This window comes from Neopsephotus bourkii, unplaced genomic scaffold (assembly GCF_033783945.1).
Source record: "Neopsephotus bourkii isolate Nb327-2 ecotype Australia unplaced genomic scaffold, CSIRO-AGI_Nbou_v1 NB_889, whole genome shotgun sequence".
Lineage (NCBI taxonomy): Eukaryota > Metazoa > Chordata > Aves > Psittaciformes > Psittacidae > Neopsephotus > Neopsephotus bourkii.
This window is the reverse complement of record NW_026901383.1, coordinates 16,792-38,345: the sequence shown is the minus strand read 5'-3', so window position 1 is coordinate 38,345 and position 21,554 is coordinate 16,792. Positions and strand designations below refer to the sequence as shown.

The window sequence follows — 21,554 nt, the reverse complement described above, 5'->3', positions numbered from 1 at the left end:
CTGAGCACCCTCCTGGCACCCCACAGCATCCCTGGGCATTTCCCAGGCAGCCAAAGCCCTGGGGCGGATGGGAGCACTGCAATGGTACCCAAAGGAGTCCCCTGGGCTGGCCTCATCCCTGTGTCCCGCTCTCTCAGGGCACTGGCTCCGGGTTAGGACCACGGTGGGGTGGCACTGAGGCTCTTTCCCTGCAGTCTGCGCTATTCCCGCCTCAGCAGCGCCTGCTGCAAGGACCTGGCCGCTGTGCTGAGCACCAGCCCCTGCCTGGAGGAGCTGGATTTGTCCTTCAGCGAGGGGCTGCGGGACGCGGGTGCGGAGCTGCTGTGCGAGGGGCTGCGGCCCCGTTCCTGCCGCCTGCGGACGCTGCGGTAAGAGGCGGCCCGGTCCCAGGCGCAGCGGCTCCGCGGGTCCCGCCGCACATCCCTGTTCCCGCATCCCGCAGGCTGGGGAGCTGCCGCCTGACGGGCGCCTGCTGCCGAGCGCTGCCTGCGGGGACGCCTCCCCTCACCTGCCTGGACCTGAGCGACAACGAGCTGGGAGCAGACGGGGTCCTGCAGCTCTGCCGCCAGCTCCGGAGCCCCTCCTGCCCGCTGCGGGCCCTGGGGTAAGGGGCTGGCTGTGCCCTTGCACCCCTGTGCGAGTGCCGAGGGCTCAGGGAGGGACAGGAGGGGCATGGAACCACGCAAGGAAGGGTTTGGGTTGAAGGGACCTGAAAGCTCCTCCAGCTCCAACCCCAACCCCTTCCACTGGAGCAGCTTGCTCCAAGCCCCTGTGTCCTTGAGCACTGCCAGGGATGGGGCAGCCACAGCTTCTCTGGGCACCCTGTGCCAGCGCCTCAGCACCCTCACAGGGAAGAGCTTCTGCCTAAGAGCTCAGCTCAGTCTCCCCTCGGGCAGGTTCAAGCCATTCCCCTTGGCCTGGCCCTCCAGGCCCTTGTCCCAAGCCCCTCTCCACGTTCCCTGCAGCCCCTTTGGGCACTGGAGCTGCTCTCAGGTCTCCCTGAGCCCCCCCAGCTCAAGCCGGGGGTGATCCCACAGCTCTCTCCTCCCTCTGTTCCAGGCTGAGCACGGCCGGGCTGCCCCAGGACGCGCTGCAGGCCCTGGCTGCCCTGCGGGCGCTGAAGCCCGGCCTCAAGGTCGGGGACCTCCTGGAGCAGGAGGCGCCGCAGACGGGGGCCATGGCCCGGCTCCGCTTCCAGCGCGGGGCCCTGCCGGGCAGGAGGGGGCCCCCCTCGCTCCGCACAGGAGCGCTCCTCTAGGAGAGCCCTTGCAGCAACCGCAGCCGTTCCCAGCGCAGGGCTCGGGGACCTGGGGGGAACCCGCTCTGGCTCTGAGCCTGCCCCAAGCATGGGGGCGCAGGGGAGGAGCTGCTGCCTGCAGCCTGCATCCTGCATCCGCTGGGATCGGGGCAGAACCGCTCCACGTCCTTCCCTCTCCCGTTTCCCAGCTGTGGGGAGCAGATCCATAGAGATCTCTATAGACCCCATCTATTGCTGGGAACACGCGTGTTGGTGTTGCTGGATGCCAAATAAAGGCGCTGGGGCCCTTATTCCCTTTTCTTCCTCCGCCCTTCTCCCTGCCCCAGTCACACCCAGGGACCCATCTGTAGGTCCAGCTCCTGCCCCACATCCCCAAGGGATGGTTGATGTCCCCGGGAGCAAGGTGCCAGCCTGGAAGTGAGTCTCCAGCCAGCTTGGGAGTTTTAATAGGGAAAACCATGGGAATTCACGGTGAAACTAAACCCAGATCCCTGCAGCGCTGCTGCAAGAGGGACACCGGAGCTGCTGTGCTGTGGTCCTGGGCACGGAGAGGTGACCTCCATGGCCAGGGCCACCCGTCCTTGGGGACAGAGCCCCAGCACCCGCACTTGTGTCCCCGTGGCCTCGTGTGCTGCGGCCGCAGCATCCTCACAGCAATGTCCCCAAGGTGCCAACGTCAGCATCATCGTAGCCTGTGTCCCCTGGGGGCTGCTCCGGGGGGTCCCCTGTGCTCCCTGGGGGGTGACGGCTCCCACCTTGGGGGCAGCAGAGGCTGGTGCCTTAGTGGGGGCCGCTAAACCCCATCTGGGTCTTGCTGCAGCCCCATGGATTTGCTGCTGCTCCCCCCCAGCCACCACAACCAAGCCCCCCCCGAGGTGGCTCTGCAGGGCACAGGGACACTCACCTGCATGTGCCACCCCCTCGGGGGTGTCCCCAGTGCCAAGGGACTCCTCTGGCACAGCCTCGGCATCATCGTAGCCATCAGGGGGTCCGTCCTCAGGCAGGGCAGGGGGGCCTGGGGCAGAGGTGGGGAGGGGATCGGGGTGACCCGGAGGCCGTGGCAGGGCTCTGGCTGTGTCACCCCCCCTCCATCCACAGAACCAGGGGTGTACGGGAGGTGCTGGGGCTGCTCATCCAGAGCCACAGCTGAGCTGGGCTCATCCAGGCCAGGGGACCCCGTGCCCCCTTCACTCCCCAGTCCTAAGGGGGGTTCTCACCGGGATCCTGTCCCCATGTCCCTACCTGGGGCTGCGCCGGGGTCACTCTCCTCCACATCCTCTGCAGTGTAATAGGGCAGCTTCGTCTCTGAGCCCTCTGTTGGGGAGCCTGGTGGGGAGAGGGCACAGTGGGACAGGGGACACCCACACGCCACGGGATGAGCCGCAGCCACACCGCCAGGAGCCAGGGCTGTGGTGGGGCCGTGGGGCAGAGCTACCCCAGTACGGGCACACATGCACCAACCTGGGCGACTGGGCACCTTCTGGTACTCCGGCATCCCGGTGTAGTCCAGCTCCTCATAGACAGCATCCAGGGCTCTGCCAGGCTCTGGAATAACAGCAGCAGCGCTCAGCAGGAGCAGCGGGGTCACCAATGACCCCCCCCTGCTCTGCCGGCACACGACGGCGGCGTCCGGGATGTCCCACGCGTCCTGGCACACGGGGCTCCAAGCGCCCTCAACGTAGAGCTCCACACGCCCGGCACAGCGCCCAGGGCCCCCCGCCAGCCTCAGCCGCCGGCTGCCTGCGGGGCACGGACGGGATGCACCGGGGCTGCTGCCTGCGGGGCCCCCACCGCCCGGCCCATAGCGGGGCACTCACTCCCTCACTCCCTCACTCACCGGAGCACACAAGAGCCAGAGCCTCGCCAGCGCCGCTCCCAGCACTGGCCCTGCCCGAGACGTTGCACTGCGCCAGGGCGTCCTCGCTGCCCGCGCACTGCACCTCCTGCAGCCCCACGCCGCCGGGGCCCGCCACGGGGTACACCCGCTCCAGCTCGCCGCAGCCCAGCTCCCGGCACGCCACGGTGGCCGCCTGGGGGGCCCGGAGCCCCGCGGACACAGCGGCCCAGCTGCCCGGGCTCGTGGGGACCTCCAGCCGCCCCTCGCACCGGCTCTGCCCCTCCAGCAGCCGCAGGGGCTCGGCAGCGCCTGCAGGATCCACCCGAGAAGCTGGGGCTGCCCCATCCCTGGCAGTGCTCGAGGCCAGCTTGGACACGGGGGCTGGGAGCAAGCTGCTCCAGTGGAAGGGGTCCCTGCCTGTGGCATTGCTTGGAACCGGATGGGCTTTAAGCTCCCTTCAACCCAAACCAGGCTGGGATTCTGTGCTAAAGCACCGGCGGTGCCATGGGGTGGCAGCACAAGGTCCCGGGACGATGCTGGGCCCCAGCTCAGCCCCCCCTTCACCCCAAAGGACCCCGCATCCTCCGTTCCCAGTGCTTGGGGGGTCCCCACAGCCCCACGAGGCTCTTCCCCCCCGGGTCCCGCACGCACCTGAGCACTCGACCGCAGCAGCGTGCCCGGGGGGGCAGCTTGGCTCCCCCAGCACCGCCACGGGGCACTGGCCTGGGTGCTGCTCGCTGCCGCTGCAGCCAAAGGCATCCACGCGCAGGGTCCCGTTCCCGCTGCCGAAGGAGCCTCCCGGGAGCACGGCGCTGGCAGGGCCGCAGCCCAGGTGGTGGCAGAGGACATGGGCATCGGGCAGGTCCCAGGCGCTGGCGCAGAGGGACCCCCACGTCCCCCCTGCCATCACCTCCACCCGCCCGGCGCAGCGCGAGCTGTGGTTCGCCAGCCGGAAGCCGCTGTAGGCTGGGGCACAAAGGGGGTTGGGGGGTGACAATGGCGCAGGGGGACCCCCAGCACCCCCCGCTGGCCCCGCTGCTTACACGAGCAGACGATGCTGGCGTGGCCGCTGCAGGCCTGGGCGCTCCGTGCCCGCTGCCTGCAGGCGCTCAGGAGGAGCTCGCTGCCGCTGCACTCGAATCCTGCGTCCCATTGCGGCTCCGATGCCGCCGGGAACAGGCCGGCCCCGGGCACAGCCAGCACCGAGCCGCAGCCCAGCTCCCGGCACACGACCTGGGCAGCCTTCAGCTCCACAGCATCCTCACAGAGCCCGGCCCACGCTCGGCCCTGCCGCACCTCCAGCCGCCCCGCGCAGGGGCCATCGCCACCAACCAGCCGGGAGAAGCCTGCGGGGAGAGGCCCCGCGGCGGTGCTCAGGGATCGGAGCAGCCCTGACGGGAAGGACTTGGGCTGCTGCCTGAGGAGCAGCTCCCCACGACCCGGCTTCAGGGAGCGCTTGAGACCAGAACCCCCCCGGCTCCGTGTGCTGGGCTGCACCCCCAGAGCGTGAGCAGCAGCTCCGGGAGGGGATCCTGCCCCTCTGCTGCGGGAACGGGAGACCCCCCCTGCAGCGCTGGGTGCAGAGCTGGGGTCCTCAGCATAAGAAGGCCATGGAGACGTTGGGGCAAGGGTGGAGGAGAGGCCACGAGGATGCTCAGGGGCTGGAGCAGCTCCTGCATGGAGCCAGGCTGGGAACACTGGGGCTGCATGGAGAGCTCAGAGCAGCTTCCAGTGTCTGAAGGGGGCTACAAGGATGCTGGAGAGGGACTATTCATCAGGGACTGCAGCAATAGGAAAAGGGGTGATGGGTTCAAACTGGAGATAAAGCAGAAGCTCTTCCCTGTGAGGGTGCTGAGGCGCTGGCACAGGGTGCCCAGAGAAGCTGTGGCTGCCCCATCCCTGGCAGTGCTCAAGGCCAGGTTGCACACAGGGGCTTGGAGCAAGCTGCTCCAGTGGAAGGGGTCCCTGCCCGTGGCAGGGCTTGGAGCTGGATGGGATTTAAGCTCCCTTCAACCCAGTCCTGGGGCTCTGTGCTCTGCCAGCACCAGCTCCCGGCTCCTACCTTGGCAGACGACACCGGTGTCGAAGACGTAGAAGCCTTCATAGGGCCCCCAGCCCCTCACCTCGCACTCCCAAAGCGCTTTCTCGTACCCACGGCAGTTCACCAGTGCCATGTTGACAGGGGGGTCACCGCTGCTGTAGCTTCTGCCTTTGATGTAGGCCCTGGTGGCCGAGCCGCAGCCCAGCTGCTGGCAAACCACCTCCGCATCCATCATGTCCCACGTGTCGTCCGCCACCGAGCCCCAGCGTCCCCGCAGCTTCAGCTCCACCTTCCCATCGCAGGGACCGCTGCCGCCCGCCAGCCTCAGCTCCACTGCATCTACACCGCAGCACCGGCCCAGCCTCAGCCATAGCCAACACCGCGGCACACGGCCGGTGTCCCGGCACCACCGGCATCCCCCGCCTCACCTGTGCAGGTCACCCCCACATCGCGCTCGTGGCTGCAGAAGTGCTGGCCCCATCCGAAACTGAGACAATCCTGCAGCGTTGCCTCGTTGCCGTTGCAGAGAACGTGGAGCCAGATGCGGCCGGTGCCCTGCCCGAACGGAGCGTACGGGGACGCCGTGGCCGCCGTGCCACAGCCGAGCTGCCGGCACACCACGGTGCCCCTGCGGGTGTCCCAGTCGAAGTCGTAGCTGCAGACGGAGCCCCATTCACCTTCATGCTTCACCTCCACCCTCCCGGCGCAGCGCCCACCACCACCCACCAGCCGCAGCTCATCGGGGCCCTGCGCCGTGCTCAGCTCAGCCTGGGGCTCTGCGGTGCTCCGCGGCTGCCCCACGCTGAGCTGCACCCACAGGAGAGCCCCCAGCACCCTCACAGGCACCATCTCGCACACCAGGACCCCCCCCTCTGCCTCCTGGGTCGGGCTGGGTGATTTATAGGCAGCGCCGCAGCCAATGGAGGCAGCAGCACCTTCTGAGCCCGTTATCAGTTGGGTTATCTCCCATGTGGGGAGGCCTCGGGCTCCAATAACCTGCTCCGTGCCCAAATATGAGGCTCAGCTCCGCTTCTGGCGTCACACACCTTGCCAGGGGGGGTCTGAGCCCGGATGTCCCCAGTCTGAGCCAATAACAGCCCCCCTTGGTGCTGCAACAGGGCGCACGGACCCATCCGGCATCCCCCCATGGCACTGACCCTGCTGCGGCGCCTGCCAAGAGCCCAATGGCAACAGGATTCACCCCAAAACCTACCCAAACCCCCACAGGGCCGCTCTTAGCACCAGCACGGAGCAAAGCCCAAGGAGCCCGGGCACAGCAGCACCCATCCTTGGGGTGCTCCCCTCCATAGGGTGCCTGCAGACCCGGAGTGGGGGGGCCCTGAGGTGGCAGCAGCCCCCCCCCGCCTCACCGCGGTGCCTGCAGGTGGCCCATGGCGGTGCCGGCAGCTGTGGCAGGCAGGAAGGAGGCGGTTTCCCCCCTGCAAGCAGGGACCCGCTGTCGGCATCGACCACACGCAGCTCCCCAGCCACCTGCGGGGCTCCCGATAACGCCGCAGCGGCACCTGCCTGCGCTGATGCCGCCCAGAGGGGCACGGAGCCCATCCGCAGCCGCTGGGGACCCACCGGGCCAAGCCGGGAGCAGCAGCAACACCCGACGGGGGCAGGAGGTGCAAGGAGCAGGAGCGAGCTCCAGGGCTCGCTTGAGCCGGGCTTCACCTGGCGGACTCCATCAGCGCTGAGCAGCGCCGGCGGCCACAGGGGAAATGAATGGAGAGGCTGCGGAGGCAGCTTCCCCTTGAAGAGCTGCTGATGGCAAAGGCACCGACGTGCTGGAACAGGGGTGAGCCAGGGCACATAGGAAACACGGGGGGCCGAGAGGCCCCTTGCAGCGGTGCCTGTGGCCCAGGGGCTGTGCCCACCGCGAGCCAGGAACCGGCTGCCTTCAGACGTCCCCGTTATCACCGTGGGGAGCGCACGGGGCTGCCCCAGCGCTGGCGGCCCCCGGCACGTCCCCCATGGCAGGACCCTGCCTGACCCTGCTGCCCGCCCGTGGCTCCCCACGGGGGCACAACACCGGGAGCGCCCCGCACACGCAGCCCGTGCAGGGCCGCTCCCAACGGCACAAACGGGTTCGATGCGGAACGGCTCCGTTAGCTCCGCGACGGGAGCGCGGGAAGAGGGCGCGCCAACGCCGCGCCTGGCCCCGCCCATTCAGGGACTGGACACGCCCCCCTCCTTGGTCCAGCCTGAATCGGAGCTGAGCTCTGACCCCAGGGCAGCCAGACCTTCTCCCCCTCTTCCTCAATGAGAAGATCCCAAGGAAAGGAGTGCACCATGGGAACAGAGAATCACAGAATCCCAAGGGTTGGAAGGGACCTCAGAAGATCATCTGGTCCAACCCCCCTGCAAGAGCAGGGTAACCTAGAGTACATCCCACAGGAACTTGTCCAGGAGGACCTTGAATATCCCCAATGTAGGGGACTCCACAACCCCCCTGGGCAACCTGTTCCAGTCTCTGTCACTCTCACAGTAAAGAAGATTCTCCTGATGTTCACATGGAACCTCCTATGCTCCAGTTCACACCCATTGCCCCTTGTCCTGTCACTGGACATCACTGAAAAAAACCTAGCTCCATCATCCTGACACTCACCCTTTACATATTTGTTACCATTGATGTGCTCACCCCTCAGTCTCCCCCAAGCTAAAGAGCCCCAGCTCCCTCAGCCTCTCCTCATAAGGGAGATGTTCCACTCCCTTCATCATCTTTGTGGCTCTGGGAGGAGAACCTCTCTTGCCCTACTAACCACACCCTTTCTAATACACCCTAGGATGCCATTGGCCTTCTTGGCCACAAGGGCACATTGCTGGCTCATGCTCATCCTCCTATCTAACAGGACCCCCAGGTCCCTTTCCCCTTCGCTACTTTCCAGCAGGTCAGTCCCCAACCTGTGCTGGTACATGGGGTTGTTCTTCCCCAGATGCAAGACTCTACACTTGCCCTTGTTGAATTTCATCAAAATTCTCCCCCCCACTCTCCAGCCTATCCAGGTCTCGCTGAATGGCAGCACAGCCTTCTGGTGTGTCAGCCACTCCTCCCAGTTTAGTGTCATCAGCGAACTTGCTGAGGATACACTCAGTTCCCTCATCCAGGTCGTTGATGAAAATATTAAACAGCACTGGTCCCAGCACTGACCCCTGAGGTACTCCCCTAGTCACAGACCTCCAGCTAGATTCTGCCCCACTGACCACAATTCTCTGCCTTCTTCCCTTCAACCAGCTCTTGATCCACCTCACTACCTGATCATCAAGCCCATACTTCCTTAACTTATCTATGGGGATGGTGTGGGAGACAGTATCAAATGCCCTACTGAAATCAAGAAAAACCACATCTACCGCTCTACCATCATCCATCGACCTAGTTACTTCCTCATAGAAGGCTATAAGGTTGGTCAAACATGACTTCCCTGGTAAAACCATGTTGGATGCTCTTAATGACCCCCTCATCCTTGATATGCTAGAGATGGTGTCAAGAGTAAGTTGTTCCCTCACCTTTCCAGGGATGGAGGTAAGGCTGACCGGTCTAATTACCCGGGTCCTCCTTCTTGCCCTTCTTATAGACTGGCGTGACACTTGCCACCCTCCAACCCTCAGGCACCTCTCCTGTTTCCCACAACTTACCAAAGGTGATGGAGAGTGGCCGAGCAATGACCTCCGCCAGCTCCCTCAGCACCCGTAGGTGTATTCCATCCAGACCCATCGATTTATAGATATCCAGACTGCATAGCTGATCCCTAACCCAATCCTCGTCTACCAAAGCAAATTCCTCCTTTGTCCTGACTCCTTCTGGGGCTACAGGAATCTTGGCCCCCGGGGAGAGTCTGCAAGAGTAAAGACAGAGGCAAAGAAGGCTTCATCACCTCTGCCTTCTTTAAATCCTCTGTCTCCAGGGCACCCACCTCGTTCAACAGTGGGCCTATACTGCCTCTTGTGTTAGTTTTATCTGTATGTATTTGAAAAAGCCCTTTCTATTGTCCTTAACCCGACTTGCAAGATTAAGTTCCAAGGAGGCCTTAGCTGTCCTAATTGCCTCTCTACATCCTCTAACAACTGTCCTATATTCCTCCCAAGTGGTCAGCGCCTCCTTCGATAATCCATAGATTCTCTTTTTCCACATGAGTTTGCCCAGCAATTCCTTGTTTAACTATGCTGGTCTCCTGAGCTCCCTTACTTGATTTCCTACCCATTGGGAGACACTCTGATCCTGAGCTTGGAAGAAGTGGTCTTTAAATGCTGACCAACTATCTTGAGCCCCTTTACCACCTAATACCCTTTCCCATGAAACTTCCCTTAGCAATAGACTGAAGAGGCCAAAGTTGGCCCTTTGGAAATGCAGAACTGTGGCCTCGCTTGCTATTCTATTCCTCCCACACAGGATCCTAAACTCCACCATCTCATGGTCACTGCAGCCAAGGCTGCCACTGACCATCACCACTTAAACCAGACCCTCCTTGTTGGTGAGTACTAGACCCAGTAGCACTTCTCTCCTAGTTGGTTTGTCCACCATTTGCATTAAGAAGTTACCATCAGTGCACTGGAGGAACCTCCTAGAATGTGAATGATTGGCTGTGTAAGTCTTCCAGCAAATATTGGAGTAGTTAAAATCCCCCATGAGGACCAAGGCTTCACCCACCTGCACCTCCAGGAGTTCTTTGCAGCCATGCTCTATGTGCTGGAGGACAACGTGGAGGTGGTTGGTGACTCAAGGGATATCTCAAAGGATGTAAAGGTGTTGCTAGAAAGCTACAGCGAGTCCAGGGAGGAGCTGAAGGTCACAGTGAGATTCCTGTGCGGTTTGGTGAGCCAAGGATGCAGAAGAGCAAGGATCCTGCAACACCATCGGGTGCAGAACCTCAGCACGAGCCAAGGAGGAGCTGCTGAGGTGGCTGCAGGGGAGGCACGGAGGCACCTCCCGGCCTGGCCAAGGGGTGAAGCTGGCCCGGTTGGACACGTTCCACTTCTTGTTTGAGATGAACGATGAGAGCTTCGCACGAAGGGCATGGGGGCTTCAATGACGTGGAGCTGCAGGACACGAAGCTGACCCTGTACGACCAAATGGCTCTTGCCTTCTGCATCAGGCACCGGCCTGGGCTGGGCTCTGTCACCCTCCGTGGATGCTCCTTCCACCAACAGGACCCCAAGTCCAAGGCGGCAGCATCAGTGCCCCGCTAAGTACTGCTCCAGAGACCCAAAATCCCAGAGATTCCTCCTTTCCCACCCCAAAGGACGATTCTAAAAGCTCTTGAGCTCCTTTCCCTCAAACACCTTGTCCTTTGCTGGGGTTTAGCTCCTCCCACCAAAACTTGTCCTTTCGTGGATTCATAGATGAGTTTGGGTTGGAAGGGACCTTCAAAGCTCATCCAGCTCCTACCCCTGCCACGAGCAGGGACATCTTCATCTAGATCAGGTTGTCCAGAACCACATCCAGCCTGGCCTGGAATGCCTCCAGGAATGGAGATGGAGCATCTTGGCCTTAACAAACCCATCTACCCTCCCAGGGGCTCCATCCCTGGTCCCTCCCGGCTTCACATCCCCTGCTTGCATGCAAAGAGCAGAGCCCCGATGAGAAAACTTTAAGTGCACCCCAAGCTCTGCTCGTGCTCCTTTGTGCCTCCAAAGCCACGGGGGCCCCCTCCCAAGAGCTGGTGCCAAGCTCTGCTGTGCCGGTGCCAAATCCAGGCGCTCCTGGTGAAAGCCACCCTTGTGGCTCTGTGCCCTGCAGCTCTGGTCCCTCGGATGCCGGGAAGCACAGCGCCTGGTCCCATGGCTCAGCAGCCCCAGGAGCTGCATTCCCCCATGGATGTGCTCTGCCGGGCGCTGCGGCACGCTGGTAGTGACCTGCGGGTGCTCCGGTAAGAGGCTGGGCTGGGGTGGGTGGGTGCTGGAGGGGAGCACATGGGTGCTGCTCTAGGGTGGATAAAAGGCAGCTATAGGGTGAGGCCAAGGTTTTATTGGCCATGGGAGGGGTGGTCCGTCCATGCTGATTGGCTGTGGGGTGAGAGGGTGGGGTCCCTCCATGGTGATTGGCTGGGGAGTGAGAGGGTGGGATCGCCCCATGGTGATTGGCCCTGCAATGGGTGGGTGAAGACCCTCGTGATGATTGGCTGTGCTAAGGGTGAATGTGTGCTCTCCATGCTGATTGGTCGTGAGGAGCCTTGAGGCTGATTGCCTGGGAAGGGGGGTGTGGGAAGGTGGGGACTCTCCATGCTGATTGGCTGTGCTTAGAGTGAGAGTGTTCCCTCCATGCTGATTGGCCAGGTGGTGGGTTGGTGTGTTCCTTTGAAGCTGATTGGCCATGTGGTGGGTGGGCATGGCCCCTCGATGCTGATTGGCTGGTGGGGCGGGTTGGCGTGGTTCCCCCCATGCCCATTGGCCGGTGGCGGTGGAGGGGTTCTGTCTGGGCTGTCCCGCAGGCTGCAGTGGTGCTGCGGCTGCCCGAGAGCTGCTGCTGGCCCAGCACCGCAGCCTGGAGCGCCTGGAGCTGGGGGACACCGCGCTGGGGGACCGCGGCGTGCGCCTGCTGTGCCAGGGGCTGCGGCAGCCCGGCTGCTGCCTGCGTGCACTGCGGTGAGAGCCCCGGCACGCGGCGTGTCCCTGAGCATCCCCCAGCATCCCTGGGCATCCCCATGGCACCCACAAGCATCCCTGAGCATCCCCATAGCAACCCCGGGAGCCACTGAGCATCCCCATGGCAACCACAGGCATCCCTGAGCATCCCCCTCGTACCCCTGGGCACCACTGGGAATCCCCATAGGAACCCCGGTCATCCCTGAGCATCCCTATAGCACCCATGGGCATCCCAGAGCATCCCCCCAGCACCCCCGGACATCCCTGAGCATTTCCCCAACATCCCTGAGCATCCCCCAGGTACCCTCTGGCATTCTCGAGCATCCAGAGCATCCCCCTGGCATCCCCCTCCGCATCCCCAGCATCCCCCGCATCCCCTGCAGTTGTCCTTTGGCACCCACAGACATCCCATAGCATTCCCCAGCAACCCTGCACATCCCTGAGCATCCCCCCGGCATCCCTGAGCACCCTCCTGGCACCCCACAGCATCCCTGGGCATTTCCCAGGCAGCCAAAGCCCTGGGGCGGATGGGAGCACTGCATGGTACCCAAAGGAGCCCCCTGGGCTGGCCTCATCCCTGTGTCCCGCTCTCTCAGGGCACTGGCTCCGGGTTAGTACGACGGTGGGGTGGCACTGAGGCTCTTTCCCTGCAGTCTGCGCTATTCCCGCCTCAGCAGCGCCTGCTGCAAGGACCTGGCCGCTGTGCTGAGCACCAGCCCCTGCCTGGAGGAGCTGGATTTGTCCTTCAGCGAGGGGCTGCGGGACGCGGGTGCGGAGCTGCTGTGCCAGGGGCTGGGGCCCCTGTCCTGCCGCCTGCGGACGCTGCGGTAAGAGGCGGCCCGGTCCCAGGCGCAGCGGCTCCGCGGGGGCCCCGCTGCACATCCCTGTTCCCGCATCCCGCAGGCTGGGGAGCTGCCGCCTGACGGGCGCCGTCTGCCGAGCGCTGCCTGCGGGGACGCCTCCCCTCACCTGCCTGGACCTCAGCCACAACGAGCTGGGAGCACGGGGTCCTGCAGCTCTGCCGCCAGCTCCGCAGTCCTGCCCGCTGCGGGCCCTGGGGTAAGGGGCTGGCTGTGCCCTTGCACCCCTGTGCGAGTGCCGAGGGCTCAGGGAGGGACAGGAGGGGCATGGAACCACGCAAGGAAGGGTTTGGATTGAAGGGACCTGAAAGCTCCTCCTAGCTCCAAGCCCAACCCCTTCCACTGGAGCAAGCGGGCCCAAGCCCCTGTGTCTAACCTGGCCTTGAGCACTGCCAGGGATGGGGCAGCCACAGCTTCTCTGGGACCCTGTGCCAGCGCCTCAGCACCCTCACAGGGAAGAGCTTCTGCCTAAGAGCTCAGCTCAGTCTCCCCTCGGGCAGGTTCAAGCCATTCCCCTTGCCCTGTCCCCTCCAGGCCCTTGTCCCAAGCCCCTCTCCACGTTCCCTGCAGCCCCTTTGGGCACTGGAGCTGCTCTCAGGTCTCCCTGAGCCCCCCCAGCTCAAGCCGGGGGTGATCCCACAGCTCTCTCCTCCCTCTGTTCCAGGCTGAGCACAGCCGGGCTGCCCCAGGACGCGCTGCAGGCCCTGGCTGCCCTGCGGGCGCTGAAGCCCGGCCTCAAGGTCGGGGACCTCCTGGAGCAGGAGGCGCCGCAGACGGGGGCCATGGCCCGGCTCCGCTTCCAGCGCGGGGCCCTGCCGGGCAGGAGGGGGCCCCCCTCGCTCCGCACAGGAGCGCTCCTCTAGGAGAGCCCTTGCAGCAACCGCAGCCGTTCCCAGCGCAGGGCTCGGGGACCTGGGGGGAACCCGCTCTGGCTCTGAGCCTGCCCCAAGCATGGGGGCGCAGGGGAGGAGCTGCTGCCTGCAGCCTGCATCCTGCATCCGCTGGGATCGGGGCAGAACCGCTCCACGTCCTTCCCTCTCCCGTTTCCCAGCTGTGGGGAGCAGATCCATAGAGATCTCTATAGACCCCATCTATTGCTGGGAACACGCGTGTTGGTGTTGCTGGATGCCAAATAAAGGAGCTGGGGCCCTTATTCCCTTTTCTTCCTCCGCCCTTCTCCCTGCCCCAGTCACACCCAGGGACCCCTCTGTAGGTCCAGCTCCTGCCGCACATCCCCAAGGGATGGTTGATGTCCCCGGGAGCAAGGTGCCAGCCTGGAAGTGAGTCTCCAGCCAGCTTGGGAGTTTTAATAGGGAAAACCATGGGAATTCACGGTGAAACTAAACCCAGATCCCTGCAGCGCTGCTGCAAGAGGGACACCGGAGCTGCTGTGCTGTGGTCCTGGGCACGGAGAGGTGACCTCCATGGCCAGGGCCACCCGTCCTTGGGGACAGAGCCCCAGCACCCGCACTTGTGTCCCCGTGGCCTCGTGTGCTGCGGCCGCAGCATCCTCACAGCAATGTCCCCAAGGTGCCAACGTCAGCATCATCGTAGCCTGTGTCCCCTGGGGGCTGCTCCGGGGGGTCCCCTGTGCTCCCTGGGGGGTGACGGCTCCCACCTTGGGGGCAGCAGAGGCTGGTGCCTTAGTGGGGGCCGCTAAACCCCATCTGGGTCTTGCTGCAGCCCCATGGATTTGCTGCTGCTCCCCCCCAGCCACCACAACCAAGCCCCCCCCGAGGTGGCTCTGCAGGGCACAGGGACACTCACCTGCATGTGCCACCCCCTCGGGGGTGTCCCCAGTGCCAAGGGACTCCTCTGGCACAGCCTCGGCATCATCGTAGCCATCAGGGGGTCCGTCCTCAGGCAGGGCAGGGGGGCCTGGGGCAGAGGTGGGGAGGGGATCGGGGTGACCCGGAGGCCGTGGCAGGGCTCTGGCTGTGTCACCCCCCCTCCATCCACAGAACCAGGGGTGTACGGGAGGTGCTGGGGCTGCTCATCCAGAGCCACAGCTGAGCTGGGCTCATCCAGGCCAGGGGACCCCGTGCCCCCTTCACTCCCCAGTCCTAAGGGGGGTTCTCACCGGGATCCTGTCCCCATGTCCCTACCTGGGGCTGCGCCGGGGTCACTCTCCTCCACATCCTCTGCAGTGTAATAGGGCAGCTTCGTCTCTGAGCCCTCTGTTGGGGAGCCTGGTGGGGAGAGGGCACAGTGGGACAGGGGACACCCACACGCCACGGGATGAGCCGCAGCCACACCGCCAGGAGCCAGGGCTGTGGTGGGGCCGTGGGGCAGAGCTACCCCAGTACGGGCACACATGCACCAACCTGGGCGACTGGGCACCTTCTGGTACTCCGGCATCCCGGTGTAGTCCAGCTCCTCATAGACAGCATCCAGGGCTCTGCCAGGCTCTGGAATAACAGCAGCAGCGCTCAGCAGGAGCAGCGGGGTCACCAATGACCCCCCCCTGCTCTGCCGGCACACGACGGCGGCGTCCGGGATGTCCCACGCGTCCTGGCACACGGGGCTCCAAGCGCCCTCAACGTAGAGCTCCACACGCCCGGCACAGCGCCCAGGGCCCCCCGCCAGCCTCAGCCGCCGGCTGCCTGCGGGGCACGGACGGGATGCACCGGGGCTGCTGCCTGCGGGGCCCCCACCGCCCGGCCCATAGCGGGGCACTCACTCCCTCACTCCCTCACTCACCGGAGCACACAAGAGCCAGAGCCTCGCCAGCGCCGCTCCCAGCACTGGCCCTGCCCGAGACGTTGCACTGCGCCAGGGCGTCCTCGCTGCCCGCGCACTGCACCTCCTGCAGCCCCACGCCGCCGGGGCCCGCCACGGGGTACACCCGCTCCAGCTCGCCGCAGCCCAGCTCCCGGCACGCCACGGTGGCCGCCTGGGGGGCCCGGAGCCCCGCGGACACAGCGGCCCAGCTGCCCGGGCTCGTGGGGACCTCCAGCCGCCCCTCGCACCGGCTCTGCCCCTCCAGCAGCCGCAGGGGCTCGGCAGCGCCTGCAGGATCCACCCGAGAAGCTGGGGCTGCCCCATCCCTGGCAGTGCTCGAGGCCAGCTTGGACACGGGGGCTGGGAGCAAGCTGCTCCAGTGGAAGGGGTCCCTGCCTGTGGCATTGCTTGGAACCGGATGGGCTTTAAGCTCCCTTCAACCCAAACCAGGCTGGGATTCTGTGCTAAAGCACCGGCGGTGCCATGGGGTGGCAGCACAAGGTCCCGGGACGATGCTGGGCCCCAGCTCAGCCCCCCCTTCACCCCAAAGGACCCCGCATCCTCCGTTCCCAGTGCTTGGGGGGTCCCCACAGCCCCACGAGGCTCTTCCCCCCCGGGTCCCGCACGCACCTGAGCACTCGACCGCAGCAGCGTGCCCGGGGGGGCAGCTTGGCTCCCCCAGCACCGCCACGGGGCACTGGCCTGGGTGCTGCTCGCTGCCGCTGCAGCCAAAGGCATCCACGCGCAGGGTCCCGTTCCCGCTGCCGAAGGAGCCTCCCGGGAGCACGGCGCTGGCAGGGCCGCAGCCCAGGTGGTGGCAGAGGACATGGGCATCGGGCAGGTCCCAGGCGCTGGCGCAGAGGGACCCCCACGTCCCCCCTGCCATCACCTCCACCCGCCCGGCGCAGCGCGAGCTGTGGTTCGCCAGCCGGAAGCCGCTGTAGGCTGGGGCACAAAGGGGGTTGGGGGGTGACAATGGCGCAGGGGGACCCCCAGCACCCCTCGCTGGCCCCGCTGCTTACACGAGCAGACGATGCTGGCGTGGCCGCTGCAGGCCTGGGCGCTCCGTGCCCGCTGCCTGCAGGCGCTCAGGAGGAGCTCGCTGCCGCTGCACTCGAATCCTGCGTCCCATTGCGGGCTCCGATGCCGCCGGGAGTAGGCCGGCCCCGCGCGCCCAGCACCGAGCCGCAGCCCAGCTCCCGGCACACAACCTGGGCAGCCTTCAGCTCCACCAGCATCCTCACAGAGCCCGGCCCCCACGCTTCGGGGCAGGCCCGCACCTCCAGCCGCCCCGCGCAGGGGCCATCGCCACCAACCAGCCGGGAGAAGCCTGCGGGGAGAGGCCCCGCGGCGGTGCTCAGGGATCGGAGCAGCCCTGACGGGAAGGACTTGGGCTGCTGCCTGAGGAGCAGCTCCCCACGACCCGGCTTCAGGGAGCGCTTGAGACCAGAACCCCCCCGGCTCCGTGTGCTGGGCTGCACCCCCAGAGCGTGAGCAGCAGCTCCGGGAGGGGATCCTGCCCCTCTGCTGCGGGAACGGGAGACCCCCCCTGCAGCGCTGGGTGCAGAGCTGGGGTCCTCAGCATAAGAAGGCCATGGAGACGTTGGGGCAAGGGTGGAGGAGAGGCCACGAGGATGCTCAGGGGCTGGAGCAGCTCCTGCATGGAGCCAGGCTGGGAACACTGGGGCTGCATGGAGAGCTCAGAGCAGCTTCCAGTGTCTGAAGGGGGCTACAAGGATGCTGGGGAGGGACTCTTCATTAGGGAGTGCAGTGATAGGACAAGGGGTGATGGATTCAAACTGGAGATAAAGCAGAAGCTCTTCCCTGTGAGGGTGCTGAGGCGCTGGCACAGGGTGCCCAGAGAAGCTGTGGCTGCCCCATCCCTGGCAGTGCTCAAGGCCAGGTTGCACACAGGGGCTTGGAGCAAGCTGCTCCAGTGGAAGGGGTCCCTGCCCGTGGCAGGGCTTGGAGCTGGATGGGATTTAAGCTCCCTTCAACCCAGTCCTGGGGCTCTGTGCTCTGCCAGCACCAGCTCCCGGCTCCTACCTTGGCAGACCACACCGGCGTCGAAGACGTAGAAGCCTTCATAGGGCCCCCAGCCCCTCACCTCGCACTCCCAAAGCGCTTTCTCGTACCCACGGCAGTTCACCAGTGCCATGTTGACAGGGGGGTCACCGCTGCTGTAGCTTCTGCCTTTGGTGTAGGCCCTGGTGGCCGAGCCGCAGCCCAGCTGCTGGCAAACCACCTCCGCATCCATCATGTCCCAGATGGGGTCTGCCACCGGGCCCCAGCGTCCCCGCAGCTTCACCTCCACCTTCCCATCGCAGGGACCGCTGCCGCCCGCCAGCCTCAGCTCCAGTGCGTCTGCACCACGGCACCGGCCCAGCCTCAGCCATAGCCAGTGCCACATCACGCGGCCGGTGTCCCGGCACCACCGGCATCCCCCACCTCACCTGTGCAGGTCACCCCCACATCGCGCTCGTGGCTGCAGAAGTGCTGGCCCCATTCAAAATGGGGACAATCCTGCAGCGTTGCCTCGTTGCCATTGCAGAAGAAGACGTGGAGCCAGATGCGGCCGGTGCCCTGCCCGAACGGAGCGTACGGGGACGCCGTGGCCGCCGTGCCACAGCCGAGCTGCCGGCACACCACGGTGGCCCAGTGGGCGTCCGAGTCGAAGTCGTAGCTGCAGACGGAGCCCCATTCACCTTCATGCTTCACCTCCACCCTCCCGGCGCAGCGCCCACCACCACCCACCAGCCGCAGCTCATCGGGGCCCTGCACCGTGCTCAGCTCAGCCTGGGGCTCTGCGGTGCTCCGCGGCTGCCCCACGCTGAGCTGCACCCACAGGAGAGCCCCCAGCACCCTCACAGGCACCATCTCACACACCAGGACCCCCCTCTGCCTCCTGGGTCGGGCTGGGTGATTTATAGGCAGCGCCGCAGCCAATGGAGGCAGCAGCACCTTCTGAGCCCGTTATCAGTTGGGTTATCTCCCATGTGGGGAGGCCTCGGGCTCCAATAACCTGCTCCGTGCCCAAATATGAGGCTCAGCTCCGCTTCTGGCGTCACACACCTTGCCAGGAGGGGTCAGAGCCCGGATGCCCCCAGTGTGAACCAATAACACCTCCCCCCTTAGCACCCGGTGCTGCAACAGGGCGCACGGACCCATCCTGCATCCCCCCATGGCACTGACCCTGCTGCGGCGCCTGCCAAGAGCTCAATGGCAACAGGATTCACCCCAAAACCTACCCAAACCCCGCAGGGCCGCTCTTAGCACCAGCACGGAGCAAAGCCCAAGGAGCCCGGGCACAGCAGCACCCATCCTTGGGGTGCTCCCCTCCATAGGGTGCCTGCAGACCCGGAGTGGGGGGGCCCTGAGGTGGCAGCAGCCCCCCCCGCCTCACCGCGGTGCCTGCAGGTGGCCCATGGCGGTGCCGGCAGCTGTGGCAGGCAGGAAGGAGGCGGTTTCCCCCCTGCAAGCAGGGACCCGCTGTCGGCATCGACCACACGCAGCTCCCCAGCCACCTGCGGGGCTCCCGATAACGCCGCAGCGGCACCTGCCTGCGCTGATGCCGCCCAGAGGGGCACGGAGCCCATCCGCAGCCGCTGGGGACCCACCGGGCCAAGCCGGGAGCAGCAGCAACACCCGACGGGGGCAGGAGGTGCAAGGAGCAGGAGCGAGCTCCAGGGCTCGCTTGAGCCGGGCTTCACCTGGCGGACTCCATCAGCGCTGAGCAGCGCCGGCGGCCACAGGGGAAATGAATGGAGAGGCTGCGGAGGCAGCTTCCCCTTGAAGAGCTGCTGATGGCAAAGGCACCGACGTGCTGGAACAGGGGTGAGCCAGGGCACATAGGAAACACGGGGGGCCGAGAGGCCCCTTGCAGCGGTGCCTGTGGCCCAGGGGCTGTGCCCACCGCGAGCCAGGAACCGGCTGCCTTCAGACGTCCCCGTTATCACCGTGGGGAGCGCACGGGGCTGCCCCAGCGCTGGCGGCCCCCGGCACGTCCCCCATGGCAGGACCCTGCCTGACCCTGCTGCCCGCCCGTGGCTCCCCACGGGGGCACAACACCGGGAGCGCCCCGCACACGCAGCCCGTGCAGGGCCGCTCCCAACGGCACAAACGGGTTCGATGCGGAACGGCTCCGTTAGCTCCGCGAAGGGAGCGCGGAAAGAGGGCGCGCCAACGCCGCGGCTGGTCCCGCCCATTCAGTTGCTGACCACGCCCCCCTGCTTGGTCCAGCCTGAATCGGAGCTGAGCTCTGACCCCAGGGCAGCCAGACCTTCTCCCCCTCTTCCTCAATGAGAAGATCCCAAGGAAAGGAGTGCACCATGGGAACAGAGAATCACAGAATCCCAAGGGTTGGAAGGGACCTCAGAAGATCATCTGGTCCAACCCCCCTGCAAGAGCAGGGTAACCTAGAGTACATCCCACAGGAACTTGTCCAGGAGGACCTTGTATATCCCCAATGTAGGGGACTCCACAACCCCCCTGGGCAACCTGTTCCAGTCTCTGTCACTCTCACAGTAAAAAAGATTCTCCTGATGTTCACATGGAACCTCCTATGCTCCAGTTCACACCCATTGCCCCTTGTCCTGTCACTGGACATCACTGAAAAAAACCTAGCTCCATCATCCTGACACTCACCCTTTACATATTTGTAACCATTGATGTGCTCACCCCTCAGTCTCCCCCAAGCTAAAGAGACCCAGCTCCCTCAGCCTCTCCTCATAAGGGAGATGTTCCACTCCCTTCATCATCTTTGTGGCTCGCTGGATTCTTTCAAGCAATTCCCTGTCCTTCTTGAACTGAGGGGCCCAGAACTGGACACAGTATTCCAGATGCAGCCTCACCAAGGCAGAGTAGAGGGGGAGGAGAACCTCTCTTGCCCTACTAACCACCCTCTTTCTAATGCACCCTAGGATGCCATTGGCCTTCTTGGCCACAAGGGCACATTCCTGGCTCATGGTCATCCTCCTGTCCACCAGCACCCCCAGGTCCCTTTCCCCTTCACTACTGTCCAGCAGGTCAACCCCCAGCCTGTACTGGTACATGGGGTTGTTCTTCCCCAGATGCCAGACTCTACACTTGCCCTTGTTGAATTGCATCAAGTTTCTCCCCCTCCAACTCTCCAGCCTGTCCAGGTCTCGCTGAATGGCAGCACAGCCTTCTGCTGTGTCAGCCACTCCTCCCAGTTCAGTGTCATCAGCGAACCTGCTGAGGGTACACTCAGTTCCCTCATCCAGGGCGCTGAGGAAAATATTAAACAGCCCTGGTCCCAGCACCGACCCCTGAGGTGCTCCACTGGTCACAGACCTCCAGCTAGATTCTGCCCATTGACCACAACTCTGCCTTCTTCCCTTCAACCAGCTCTTGATCCACCTCACTGCCTGATCATCAAGCCCACACTTCCTTAGCTTATCTATGAGGATGCTGTGGGAGACAGTATCAAATGCCTTACTGAAATCAAGAAAAACCACATCTACCGCTCTACCATCATCCATCCACCTAGTTACTCCCTCATAGAAGGCTATAATGTTGGTCAAACATGACTTCCCCTGGTAAAACCATGTTGGCTGCTCTTAATGACCCCCTCATCCTTGGTATGTCTAGACATGGTGTCAAGAATAAGTTGTTCCATCACCTTTCCAGGGATGGAGCTAAGGCTGACCGGTCTATAATTACCCGGCTCCTCCTTCTTGCCCTTCTTACAGACTGGTGTGACACTTGCCACCCTCCAATCCTCAGGCACCTCTCCTCTTTCCCACGACTTACCAAAGGTGATGGAGAGTGGCTGAGCAATGACCTCCGCCAGCTCCCTCAGCACCCATGGGTGTATTCCATCCAGACCCATCGATTTATAGATGTCCAGACTGCTTAACTGATCCCTAACCCAATCCTCATCTACCAAAGCAAACTCCTCCTTTGTCCTGGCTCCTGCTGGGGCTACAGGAATCTTGGGCCCGTGGGGAGACCATGAGTTTGCCCAGCAATTCCTTGTTTAACCATGCTGGTCTCCTGGCTCCCTTACTTGATTTCCTACCCATTGGGACACTCTGATCCTGAGCTAGAAGAAGTGGTCCTTAAATGCTGACCAACAATCTTGAGCCCCTTTACCACCTAATACCCTTTCCCATGAAACTTCCCTTAGCAACTGATTGAAGAGGCCAATGTTGGCCCTTTGGAAATCCAGAACTGTGGCCTTGCTAGGTATTCTATTCCTCCCACACAGGATCCTAAACTCCACCATCTCAT

The 21,554-nt window shown here is 64.2% G+C and overlaps 2 protein-coding genes, 2 long non-coding RNA genes and 2 pseudogenes across 4 annotated transcripts; 2 read left to right on the top strand and 4 right to left on the bottom strand.

The window, feature by feature from the left end:
- Window positions 1-156: 156 nt before the first annotated feature.
- LOC133214446 (NACHT, LRR and PYD domains-containing protein 12-like) lies at window positions 157-1,297 on the top strand (the record flags this gene model as incomplete). Its single annotated transcript, XM_061357345.1, has 3 exons — window positions 157-368; window positions 443-604; window positions 1,060-1,297. Coding segments are annotated over 3 exons (573 nt in total), but the record flags the coding sequence as incomplete, so codon positions are not given.
- Window positions 1,298-2,238: 941 nt separating this feature from the next.
- On the bottom strand, window positions 2,239-2,811 carry LOC133214449 (uncharacterized). Its single transcript, XR_009726123.1, has 3 exons — window positions 2,720-2,811; window positions 2,501-2,584; window positions 2,239-2,273 (listed from the first exon to the last, which is right to left on the bottom strand). It is a non-coding gene; the product is annotated as an uncharacterized LOC133214449 (long non-coding RNA).
- A 2-nt stretch (window positions 2,812-2,813) lies between these two features.
- Window positions 2,814-6,216, bottom strand: LOC133214445 (scavenger receptor cysteine-rich type 1 protein M130-like; the record flags this gene model as incomplete). Its single annotated transcript, XM_061357344.1, has 6 exons — window positions 5,565-6,216; window positions 5,158-5,475; window positions 4,139-4,441; window positions 3,747-4,061; window positions 3,096-3,404; window positions 2,814-2,998 (listed from the first exon to the last, which is right to left on the bottom strand). Coding segments are annotated over exons 1-6 (1,851 nt in total), but the record flags the coding sequence as incomplete, so codon positions are not given.
- A 311-nt stretch (window positions 6,217-6,527) lies between these two features.
- On the top strand, window positions 6,528-13,483 carry LOC133214444 (NACHT, LRR and PYD domains-containing protein 12-like; annotated as a pseudogene).
- A 941-nt stretch (window positions 13,484-14,424) lies between these two features.
- LOC133214440 (uncharacterized) lies at window positions 14,425-14,997 on the bottom strand. The gene is made up of 3 exons (XR_009726122.1): window positions 14,906-14,997; window positions 14,687-14,770; window positions 14,425-14,459 (listed from the first exon to the last, which is right to left on the bottom strand). It is a non-coding gene; the product is annotated as an uncharacterized LOC133214440 (long non-coding RNA).
- A 53-nt stretch (window positions 14,998-15,050) lies between these two features.
- Window positions 15,051-18,373, bottom strand: LOC133214443 (deleted in malignant brain tumors 1 protein-like; annotated as a pseudogene).
- Window positions 18,374-21,554: the final 3,181 nt, after the last annotated feature.